Raw genomic sequence first — 12,533 nt, 5'->3', positions numbered from 1 at the left:
TATAAAATAAACTGGTAGGATGATTTTATACCGCAAAAAAAGTGACATTGATGTGCGCATGCCTGGTATGGTAATCTGATGGGTAGGATGAAATTTCTGGATAACTGTTCGGCTGAGCTGGCTTGCCTGTCTCAAACGCTCTCGCGGTATTTTGATGTCACAAGTGAAAGTCACGTGCCGTCACCACTGGTTCAAGTCTGACACAAGTTCTAACCAGCATGCACTGTTTCAAGTCAGCCGCCGATCAGTCTGCACAACGCCGCATGAAGTCTAACACACCTATTTTATCCATTCACTTGATTTAGCTCCTTCCAACAGGAAGTCAGCCATTTTTTTTTTTACTTTTTTGTACTCCTCTTAGACAGTCCATCGGATTTCACTGAAATGTGTTGGAGGAAACGTCTTGGTTACGGATGTAACCTCAGTTCCCTAATGGAGGGAATGAGACGTTGTGTTGAACCGAAAGATGGGGTTCGCCCTTGAGAATTTCGACTGGTTTTGAAACATGCCAATGAAATTGGCAAATAAAATTGCAGAATGAAATTTGCATGCTTTCCTGTAGCTCAGTGGTAAGAGCATTGCGATAACAATGCAAGGTTGTGGGTTTGATCCCAGGGGATTGCAAATACCTATGTAAAATGTATAGGATAAAGCAATGTAAATCGCTTTGGATGAAAGCGTCTGCCAAATGCCTAAATGTAATGTAAATGTAATGCATGCCGGACTCCACCCCCTGATATCAGGGTATAAAAGAGAGACCACAGAGACCACTTCCTACCATCGGGAGGAGTTCTAGTGGAGACACCCGTATGGTCTCACCGTCAGGGGAGAGCTCATGGGAAAAAATATGCGGACTGAGGTAGTTAGCCGCGAGGTGGAGGTCCACCTAGGGAGGTCATGGGATTACCAAGGTGCGAACCAATCATGAGGATACATCAGACGGAACAGCCAGAGTGGGGGAGTTACAACGTCCGGTAGCACTAGGTCCTGTTAGAGCTATGTGTGGATAACTCAGAAGGTACCCGGCCTAAGGGGCAGGGCTGCTCTGCCCAGGAACGAGACGATGGGACTGTCTCTTGGGGAACGGTCAGACGAGACGAGGAGCGAACTTTCCGCGAGCCAGTTTAATGCTCACATTAATCCTCACATCAGGGCTGTAGCCACTGCTGTCAGGAAACGGGAAGAATCCTGTTGGAACGCAGCCGCCATGACGCAACGTCTGAATCGTGTACCGCCCGCAGTGCGGGCAGAACTTATCCACAGCGGCTGCCCCAGCGTGCTGGAAACCTAACACTTGAGGCAGCCATCATGTCCTTCCCCACTCCTCGATGAGTATATTGCACTCATGAGAACAGCGGGACATGCCACGCTGGAGAAATTTGCTCTTTTAGTAAATAATTCGAAGAAAATGTATTTATAATCATTTTGTTTTTGTTTTTTAAAACTCGAGACGCCCAGGGTAAGTCGCAGCAGGAAGGGACAGTCAGCTGCATCACGTCGTGAGAATCCAGCAGTATTTCGGCATAGAGTTGAAGTCTTGAAGTCGATCATGTGTGAAGGCTCCGAAGAACAAATGGTGAATGAATGCAGCACGCCGTCTCCCTTTTATACCCGGATATCCGTGGCGGAGTCCGGCATGCAACTTTTATTCGCCAATTTCAGTGACCTGTTTCAAAACCAGTCGAAGTGATAGGTTCTCAAGGGCGAACCCCATCTGTCGGTTCAACACAACGTCGAGAGGCCGACAGAATGGGAACTATAGGCATATCTGATGTTAAATTGCGAAAGTATAGTAAATATCTAAAATAATGAAACAATGGTGGAATACTGATTTGCATGAGTAGCACCATTTTTAAGATTATCTTCTTTTCGTTTTTGTAGTTGCCTCAAAATTCATGGTGTTTTTTTAGCTAAAACTTCACAAGCACACTCTGGGGACACCAGAGACTTATTTAACATCTACTGAAACCATTCGAAAAACCTCTCCTTTAAGATAAACATTTTATCCTTCAATTGATATTTGTAATTTTTTCATAGTCCTCCAATGCATCAGATTTCACAGAAAAATTGTTGGAAGAAACTATAGGCATATGTTAAATTGCGAATAATTAGTAAACGGATAAAACGATGATGTTACGGCGAACAATTGATTTGTATGATATGCAATTCTAGAGATTATTTGTTTATTGTTGTACACGCCTGCAAATTCATCAAGTTTTGTAAGGACACTCTCCACATCAAGATAAACATTTCATCTATTCACTTGACTGCACCGTTTGGTATGGATATTCTTCTCACCAAGCTGAACATATTAGGTTCTCACTTGACCTAGCTCCGCCCAACAGGAAGTCGGCCATTTTGAAATTTGTGAAATTTTCAGCCATTTTTTTCAAAACTCCTCTTTGAAAGTGCATGGTAATTCAATGAAACTTTGTTGAATTAGAGTAAAAGCAAAAGAATAATAAAGAATTGCGAAAGAGTAGTATATTGCCACAGTTCACTTTGCATTCGTTCTATTCAGAAAGTCTAGTCCTGTTGACACTCCTAACAAGGTGCTTTGCCCTAATATCACTGATATTGTTTCTCCAGTTTTTCACCATTCTTCGGCCATTAGGACGACACATAGTCTGGGACCCGGGGTTGGCATAGGGTCGCCTGGAAAAAAGTCCGAAATCTTGCTGCATATCTCATACATCATTGCACAAATAAATGTGAAAGTTGTAGATCTTTTCAAGCCACTACATGGCAAATTCTCCGCTCAACATGAAGTGACCTATTTACATTTGTTTGAAAAGCATATGCTCTGGAATTTGCAATACTTCTCCTAGGATTTTCACCGTCTTCAACTAAACTTGATCATCTTAATCGCAAGACATTTGAGAAAGGGATTTTTGTCATCTCGAACAGTTTAGCTGTGGTAAGGCAACAAACTTTGGGCGAGAACTTAGAAACAGGAAGTATTGTAACTTCCACATAAATGGTTTAATTTTGATAAAAATTCAGCAGTTTGTATGTTGTATGAAGTCGATCATATAGATGTGACTATTATGAATCAAACTTGTAGCACCGCCAACAGGCAGCAGGAAGTGTGTCATTTTTAGAATGCTTTGAAATCAGCTTCTTATTTTTGCCTGATTTGCTTGACACACTCAAAATGTACACACACATCAATATTGATGATAGTTAGACACTAGCAAATGCTCATAAATGGGCGTTGAGCAGGCGCTTAATAGCGCCACCTTTGGACAAATTTGGGGTTACATTTACATTTAGTCATTTGGCAGACGCTTTTATCCAAAACGACTTACAGTGCACTTATTACAGGGACAATCCCCCTGGAACAACATGGAGTAAAGTGTCTTGCTCAAGGACACACTGGTGGTTGATGCTGGGATCGAACCAGCAACCTTTTGATTACCAGTTCAGTGGGTTAACCCACTAGACCACCATCTCCACATTTTAGTTTTCCTACAGTCACCCGATTCTGTACATATATTCCTGAAAAACTTTCTAATTTACAGTCTTTAGCAACCACCAATGGGAAGTATGCTTTTTTGGTTTGAAGGTGGATTTTTGTCAAAAAAGACCTGAATGAAGACGTACTTCTCTGAGGGGAATCATGCAAATCACACCCAACTTTGTAAACGTGATTCAAAAAAAATGAAGATACTAATTTTTTTTTAAGGTAACAGTAAAAACTACTGTAATATTAAGGTTATTCACTAGATGTAGTACGGATTAAAAATCTCAATCCTAATCCTTTTAAAACGTTAGATTGACAAACAAACAAATACATAGAATAAGTTAAAATGTACCGTACTGGTAATATAGATGTATTTATTTATTTCACAAATTCGAATAGATCATTAAAATCATTTTATAAATAATTATAAATCATTACATGTTATGGTAAAACTTTATAATAAAGTCTCTTTTTTTACATTAGCTAATGCACTGACTAACATGACCAATCGATGATCAACATACTTTAGCAGTATTTATTTATCTTTTATTTAATCTAATGTTACTTTATACATATGTTTGTGTTCATATCACTTCGTATCATATCAACAGCACAGCACATTGAACAATATTAACAGATACAACAGTATTAGTACATTTAAACTTAATACTAACCAACATTAATAACGATATATAATTATTATTCCTGTGAACTAATATAGTTTATTAATGTAAGTAAACAATGCCTTATCGTAGTTTATGCTTTGTTTTCTGTGAGTGGGTTTCACACCCTTAAAGCGGCCATTACAAAAAGATGTAACCAGTGTTTTCATGTAAACCTAATCACATAGCAGTTTTCACATTTTTATTCAGTTTATTTTCTTTACAAGTCGATTATGACATGTTGCACGCTGTCTCTGCGCTGCACCCCAATTTGCATACTATCTATCCTAAATAGTATTTGAAATTATAAGTAGTATGTCTCAAATCATAGTATGCTGAAATGAGTATTCTCAAAGTACCTGGATGGTCTACTGTTTCCGGTGAAAATTCACAATGTGAATCCATGGACACCTAACAGCTGATATTACCCACTAACTGTGAGTAGTATAAAAGAAAAGTTAAAACAATTAAATAGAAGATTCTTCACTTACTTAATAAATGTGGGTATACAGTAAACATTACATAAGAAATAATGAATGAATAAATACTTAATTGGAGTCATTTGAGTGATTAATTCATTCACCAAAATGATTGATTCAGTGAACATTTCGTAATATATTTTAAACATCTGTTCTCTCTGGTTCCTGAATCTAATTGGCTGATAGCCGTGCGATTTTTCACTTCTGCTGATAGATTGGCTGAGCACAATTTACGTGATATTTTCGTTGAATATATATATAGTATTTTATTTGAACCTCGGACCTTAAGTTATAATTATTGCAATGCATATTTTCATTTGAGTATTATCAGTTGGCAGCTGTTTGTTGAGTCAATTTTTAATTTTCAGTTTCTACAATCTTCAAAATATATTTTTTTACAGTGCAGTGAGTACTTGAAGCCGTAACAATTAAATCATTATTTTGACGATGCGAAAGCCAGTACAAAATACATTGCATGTCAAATAATCTGAAACAGTGACAAAATTTTCACAAATTATAATAAACCTCAACTCCTCGACTATGATGTCGTCATAATAGTCGAGGAGTTGAGGTTTATTATAATTAAAATTATATTATTAAATGATATATTATAAATATTTTTTTCACTGTGTCAGATTAATCAAAACTATATTTACCCTTAAATAGATATCTAGGAGGATTAATTCCCTATTGTGGTTTATGCTCAAAAACAATAAGTAGTTGTTTAATTGTTCCACTTGTTTTCTCTTTCTTTTTACCGTCTTGCTGTTCTGGGCAACCAACTGAAGAGACTAGTGTCTTCTGTAGTGTACCCTTGGGATTTTACATTCTGGGTAGCATGTTTATGCTAATTGGATCAAAGTACATTGCAGGTCAGTGTGTTCAAAGAAAGCTTGAGCAGTGTGTGTGTCTAATGGTGAGAGAGTGTGATGAAAGTTATCTTGAAACTGTAATGTCAGCATAATAGAAGAGGTTTTTATTCTCATTAAGTGTGATGGATGCATGAATGTATGATAAATGGTATTTAAATTAATTTGTGTTCATCAGTGTGATATTGTATTCGCATTTGTGAGGAAGCCAGAAAATGTAGTTCCCTTTCTGTCAGTATCTTGACCTTGTATTGAGTAGACAGTATTGGGTTGAATTAGGTTTGAATTTGAGAGTTATTTGACTGTAATTTCAAAAGGCCAGTGAACTTCATAAATGGAATTTGTATGCCCTGCAATCACGGGTATAAAATGAAGATGCTTCTTCCGAACCTAGCAAGGCTGCTTCAGTGCAGCCAGCTGGTGTGGTGAGCACACTGAATGACAACCACATGAATTAGCTTTTCTGCATCTGAAACAGAATATTCATGTTTCCTAGATGGAAGAAAGTCTTTACACCTTTAAGTTGTGCCTCTTCTTAGCTAGGTGTTATTCACAAGGGGAAGACCCACATAGATTTGCAAGCCGGATAATACTGTTCTTCCTCCAGGAAAGACTTAAGAACAACCAGTCCCCTTTTAACCTGCTCATCATGGAAAGCCAGTCTCTTGCATCTGATGATGAAGACAGCGCTCCTAGTGATGCTTGCTTCTATTAAGAAGGTGGGGGACCTGTTGGTGCTCTCTTTGTCCATTGAGTGCCATGAGTTTGGACTGGGTGGCTTTATTGTTATCCTGAGCCCCCCCCCTGCCCATGTGCCTTTTGTTCCCACCACTGGGACCAGATGGTGAACCTGCAGCTGGGAAGGAAGACCCTACCTTATCATTCCTTGCATCTCTAATTTTGCAGTACACAGAGCTATAGGAGCTCTCAGCAGCACTTTTTCTGCTTTGGAAGTGAGCAGAAGAGGAGGACTGTCTCCAAACATAGACTGGCACACTGGGTCACTTACACCATTAACACGTTATAATGATCTCAGAATCTCCTGTGCCCACTCAAAGAAACTCCTCCTGGGCTGTTGCTTCCTTGTGAGCGCCTCTCTAGCAGACATCTGTAAAGCTGCGGGTTGGACTATTCCCAATACTTTTGAAAGGTTCTATAATCTTCATGTAGGACAAGTGTCAGCCTGTGTCTTACATGATACCAAAAGGTGAGACCAGCGGCCAGCTGGGCATATGCTTACTTAAAGCACCTTATCCCCTCTGGTGAGGCAAGTCAATGCATAGTGTTAGCCATTGCCACTTCACCAATCATGGTGAAGTAAAGACGTTCCATCCATCACTAATCACCTTTGTAATGACAAGCCAGGTGGAGTGGCTTATTCACTATAACTTTGGTTGCCAGTCCTATACAGGTACGTAGTGAATCCCCCCTCTAAGATGGTCCCGTATGATGTGCTTCTCCCTTAACGGTAAACCTATGTTCTTCCCTCTGTGAACCGAGTGAGGCCCCTATCACCTATATTTCCATGTGCTCTCCCCACTGGTGAAGGTATACAGTTAGGTCCATAAATATTTGGACAGTGGGACATTGATTTGTTATTTTAGCTGTGTACCAAAATGTATTCAAGTTGAATATTGGCTTAAAGTGCACACTTTATTTATTCTGCATCCCAATTAGCATTCTATCCCACCCTAAATAGTATTCGAGATAAAATAAGTATGTCCCAAATCGTAGTAAGTTTAAAAAAGTATTTCGAAGATTCCCGGATGGTCTAAATTCGAAGTGCAGAATGATCCACACTCTAACGGCTAATATTACCCACAACTCACTGGGAGTAGGCAGAGTATTGTGACGCTCCACTGCATTAATACAATTATATAACTGATGTTGTACTAAATTAATAAAAATAACTATAGAACTAGCATTACATATAAAACAGTGAATTAATTAATACTTTAATGAAGAGAAGAGATGTATTATGAAGAGTGTGACATTTAATGGCCACAATGTTGTCTAGGTAACAACGGCCACTTCCTATTCCTGTTAGCATGTCCCAGTGCGTGCATTTAGTCTTGCTACACACTAAAATATATATTTTTTTTCATAACAAAAACACTAAATACTAAATACTTTTAGTGCATAGTATAATTAGGCAAACTGGGACGCAGCAATGTATTCAGTGTATTCACATCCAGATCAGCTGAAGGGTTAACTAATTACAGCTCTTTGATATGTAGCTCCCCTCTTTTTCAAGGGGCCAAAATTATTGGATAGGCGAATCAAGAGCTGTTTTATTCACAGGTATGGTCTTTTTGATGAAATAATTTCTTCATAAATTAAGCATGTTAACGGTCTGTGTAATGAACTGCTCCGAGACTTGAAGGGTAAAGATCTAAATGCAGCTTTAATGAAACAGAGAAATGCAGTGTAACAATCAACAAGACTTCGCAATGACTGAATGTGACAAAAGTGTTTAAATACACAGAGTGAAACAGGTTTACAAGACACCAGTTATAGTGATTAACATAATGAGTCCAACAATGGATTATGGGAACTGTATGGCACTCCTGGCAATGAGGGGAGTGCCCTCTAGTGGACTTAAGAGCCCTCCGGTGACTGTGACAGTCTTGAGTTGATTCTATGTGTCATGTTGCATTTGGAACCCGCACTACGGTTCACAGAGATATCCATGCAATTAAAACAGACCATAGTTAGATTTAAAAAACACAACAAATCAGAAAGGTCTCAGTAACAACAGAAATAAAAACACACTGGTGAGCTCAGCAACAAATGCTGCGAGTGTGCATGTTGAGCCAATATTCATTATAAAACTGTTACTTGAATATACACTGATCAAAATTATAAACGCAACACTTTTTTGCCCCCTTTTTCATGAGCTGTACTCAAAAATCTAACATGTTTTCTATGTACACAAAAAGCCTTTTTCTCTTAAATATTGTTCACAGATCTGTCTAAATCTGTGAAGCACATCTCCTTTGCCGAGATAATCCATCCACCTCACAGATGTGGCATATCAAGATGCTTATTAGAAAGCATGATTATTGCACTGGTGTACCTTCGGGCTGGCTACAATAAAATGCCACTGTAAAATGTGCAGTTTTACTGTATTGGGAGGGTCCGAAAACCAGTCAGTATCTGGTGTGATCAGAGTTCCCTTTCTGTCGGTCTCTCAACGTTGTGTCGAGAACGATAGATGGGGTTCGCCCTTGAGAACCAATCAACTCTGACTACTATAGAAAAGCCCAATGAAATTTGGCGAATGGAATTTGCATGCCGGGCTCCGCCCCCGGACTGACTGAGCATTCTCCAGCACGGCATGTCCCACTGTTCTCTTGGGTGCGGCACACTCATCGAGGAGGGGGATGGACACGATCGCTGAGTTAGGCGTCTGGGCGTCCAGCGTTTGGGCGGGCAGATTGTCATTCAGAAGTTGCGGTCACGGGTGGCTGTCTTCCTACGAGAACCAGCCACCATTTCGTCTGCTACCTGGGCTGTGACATCTGTGGCCACGGCCCCGATGACCACCCACGTTAGCAGCGTTAGTGATATGGGGAACTCTGCGAACGTAAACCCGCCAGCCAAGTGCTCACGGGCCGATTGCACCCCGATTCACTCTTCTGAACGTTCCTCAACCGGCGGTGGCATACCGTCCAGATTCTCACGCACACACTCGGAAACGATGTGTGGCGTAGATGAGATGTCGCTTGCAGCATCAGGGGGAGACTGGCATCCGACTCTAACGAATCCGAGCTCCACCCCCAGCTGTCGAGTTCAGGAGGAAGCAGAAGTGTTGTCATCCATGTTAACCCGGGGATGCGTGGTTCCTGAGGTCGGAGCGCAGTGCAAACCGCGCCCACCCCGGGTGCCATGTTTTTCCCGGAGGTGCATGAGGAGCTGTGTAAAACTTGGAACGCTCCACTCACGGACCGTTCCAGTGAAACCATCTCCGGCCCCCTTACTTCCCTCGTTGGTGGGGCAGCCAGAGGCTACGTTGAGATCCCCCGGGTGGATCGGGCGCCTGCGGTGCACCTGTGCCGGGTGTTTTGGGCTGAGTTGTGGGATGTGCTACTTGCACTGAGCAGGCTACAGCCTCTCGTGCCAGACAAGCTTTTGCAGGTCAGAGGACAGCACTACAGCTGTAGCATACACAGATCGTCAGGGTGGCGTTCGCTCACAGCAGCTAACACAACTTGCTCGATGCCTCCTCCGGTGGAGTCAACACGCCTCCCGTTCCCTGCGGGCCAGTCACACCCCGGGCAAACTGAATTAGACAGCCGATGTGCTTTCTCGCCAGTTTATGCCTCGTGGAGAGTGGCGACTACACCCCCCCACAGTCCAACTTATTTTGGAGGCTGTTCGGGAAGGCCCGGGTAAACCTGTTCGCCTCCCGTAACACCACCATTTGCTCGCTTGGTATTCCCTGCCCTCGGCACGGATATCCTGACGCACAGCTGACCATGGGATGGGCGGAAGCACACCTTCCCCCCCAGGAGCCTCCTTGCACAGACGCTGTGCAAGGTCAGGGAGCAGGAGCACCAAGTGTTATTGGTTACACCACACCGGTCTAACCGCACTTGGCTTCAGAGCTGATGCTCTGGACAGCGACTCCCCCTGAACCATTCCCCTGGTAGAGGACCTGCTCTATCAGGGGAGGGAGACATTCTGGCATCCCAGATCAGACCTCTGGAACACCCATGTCTGGTCTCTAGAGGGGACGAGAAGATCCTGAGATGGCTACTCCCCCTCTATGGCAGAGACCATCACCCAGGCTAGGGCCCCATCTACTAGGCGGTTACACTCCTCTAGACGGCGCCTCTTCTCGTCCTGGTGTCTCTCTCAATGAGAAAGACCAACTGAGGTGCTCGATCAGGATTGTGTTTTCCTTCTTACGAGACTGGAGACTAACATCTCCCCTCCACACTGAATGTGTATGTAGTCGCTATTGCCACTCATCATGACTCAGTCGGTGGAAAGTTTCAAGGGCAACACAACCTGGTCACCAGGTTCCTAAGGGGCGCGAGAGGGCGAAATCCGCCTCATCTCCGCTCCATACCCTCTTGGGACCCTAAGTGGTCCTGGGGAGCCTCAGTGCCCCCAAAGAGCCCCTCCGAGTTTCCGATCTTCCTCACAGAGTAAGACGGCCCTCCTGACGGCGCTCACTTCCTTCAAGAGGGTAGGGGACCACCGAGCATCCTCCGTGTCCCCGGATTACCTTAAATTCGGCCCTGGAAACCCTCACGTTATCTTGAGACCTAGGCCCGGATGCATGCCCAAGAAGTTCCCACTACTCCCTCTGGGGCCAAGTGGTGAACTTGCAGGCGCTCCCCATAGGGGAGGAAGACCCAACCCGATCAGTGTTGTGTCCAGGACGTGCTGGACCGCACGCAGAGTTCTGAAGCTCTGACCAGCTCGGTGTCTGTTGGAGGACAGCAGAAGAGGAAGGCTGTCTCCAAACAGAGGCTGGCGCACTGGGGCGTTGACCCCGTTACGACGCCATTCCGATCTCAGAATCTCCCATGCCCATTGGCAGTGAGGGCTCACTCCACACAGAGTTTAGCCACCTCCTGGGCACTGGCAGAAGCGCCTCTCTAGCAGACATCTGTAGAGCTGCGGGTTGGGCTACGCCCAAACACCTTCGCAAGGGTAAACAACCTTTGCGTAAACCCGGTGTAAGCCCACGTCCTGCGTGGCGACATGTAGGACTGGCATCCGGGGGGGCCTATGCCTGCTAAAGCACCTAAACCCGAGCCGGACGGCCTCTCGCCAGTAGAGAGCTATGGCCCCGTCCTTGAAAGGTTACCGGTCAGGGCTGTACCCATCTTTCCCCAAGAAAGCTCTGGAACTCCCCGACCACCACACTGGAAGGTTACAGTTTCGCAAAAGCATCGAGCTGACACGCCCAGGCTTGTTACCGTCGCTACGCTAGAGATTGTGACGTGATACAGCGTTGTGGCGTTTTCCATAGGCAACCCCATCTGTCGTTCTCGACACAACAACGAGAGACCGACAGAAAGGGAACGTCTTGGTTACGTATGTAACCTCAGTTCCCTGATGGAGGGAACGAGACGTTGTGTCCCTTATGCCACAAACACGTATCGTATTCTGCTGCAGTCGTGAGAGGCTCTCAGGCTCTTCAGAACAAGAGGTAAATGAATGCTGCAAATTTCATTCGCCAAATTTCATTGGCCTTTTCTATAGTAGTCAGAGTTGATTGGTTCTCAAGGGCGAACCCCATCTGTCGTTCTCGACACAACGTCTCGTTCCCTCCATCAGGGAACTGAGGTTACATACGTAACCAAGACGTTTGCCTCATGCAGTGCAACACATCTCCTTTGCATAGAGTTGATCAGGTTGTTGATTGTGGCCTGTGGCCCGTGGAATGTTGGTCCACTCCTCCTCAATGGCTGTGCCAAGTTGTTGTATATCTGCAGGAACTGGAACTAGCTGTTGTATACGCCGATCCAGAGTATCCCAAACATGCTCGTTGGGTGACATGTCCGGTGAGTATGCTGGCCATGCAAGAACTGGGATGTTTTCAGCTTCCAGGAATTTTGTACACATACTTACCACATGGGGACGTGCACTATCATGTTGCAACATGAGGTGATGGTCGTGGATAAATTGCACAACAATGGGCCTCAGGATTTCGTCACGGTATCTCTGTGCATTCAAAATGCCATCAATAAAATGCACCTGTGTTTGTTTTCCCTAATATACCATAACCCCACCACCATCATGGGTCTACTCAATCCACAACGTTTACATCAGCAAACCGCTCACCCAACAGGATGCCATACACACTGTCTACCATCTGCCCTGTACAGTGAAAACCGGGATTCATCTGTGAAGAGAACACCTCTCCAAAGTGCATGATGCCATCGAATTTGAGTATTTGCAAACTCAAATTGGTGACTACGCCGAACCCTGATGGTCGAGACCCCGATGAGGACGACGAGCATGCAGAAAAGCTTCCCTGAGTATTTGGTTATGCAAACCGATTGTTGCAGCAGCTGTCCGGGTGGCTGGTCTCAGACGATCT

General features: G+C 43.7%; 1 protein-coding gene across 2 annotated transcripts in view; it reads left to right on the top strand.

Moving 5' to 3' along the window:
- gk (glycerol kinase) overlaps positions 1-12,533 on the top strand; it is a 166,009-nt gene that overhangs the window by 151,520 nt on the left and 1,956 nt on the right. Inside the window, exon 19 of one of the 2 annotated variants that reach the window (XM_056764089.1) lies at positions 5,393-5,476. The exons of the other annotated variant lie outside the window; for it this stretch is intronic. Within the exon in view, the coding sequence (XP_056620067.1) occupies positions 5,393-5,476 (84 nt within the window). The remainder of the gene's footprint in view (positions 1-5,392; positions 5,477-12,533) is intronic. 2 annotated transcript variants of the gene reach the window in all.

The sequence above is a fragment of the Triplophysa dalaica genome, chromosome 2 (genome assembly GCF_015846415.1).
Source record: "Triplophysa dalaica isolate WHDGS20190420 chromosome 2, ASM1584641v1, whole genome shotgun sequence".
NCBI classification, from domain to species: Eukaryota; Metazoa; Chordata; class Actinopteri; order Cypriniformes; family Nemacheilidae; genus Triplophysa; species Triplophysa dalaica.
Note: the sequence above shows the minus strand (reverse complement) of the source record. Positions and strands in the feature narration are given on the sequence as shown.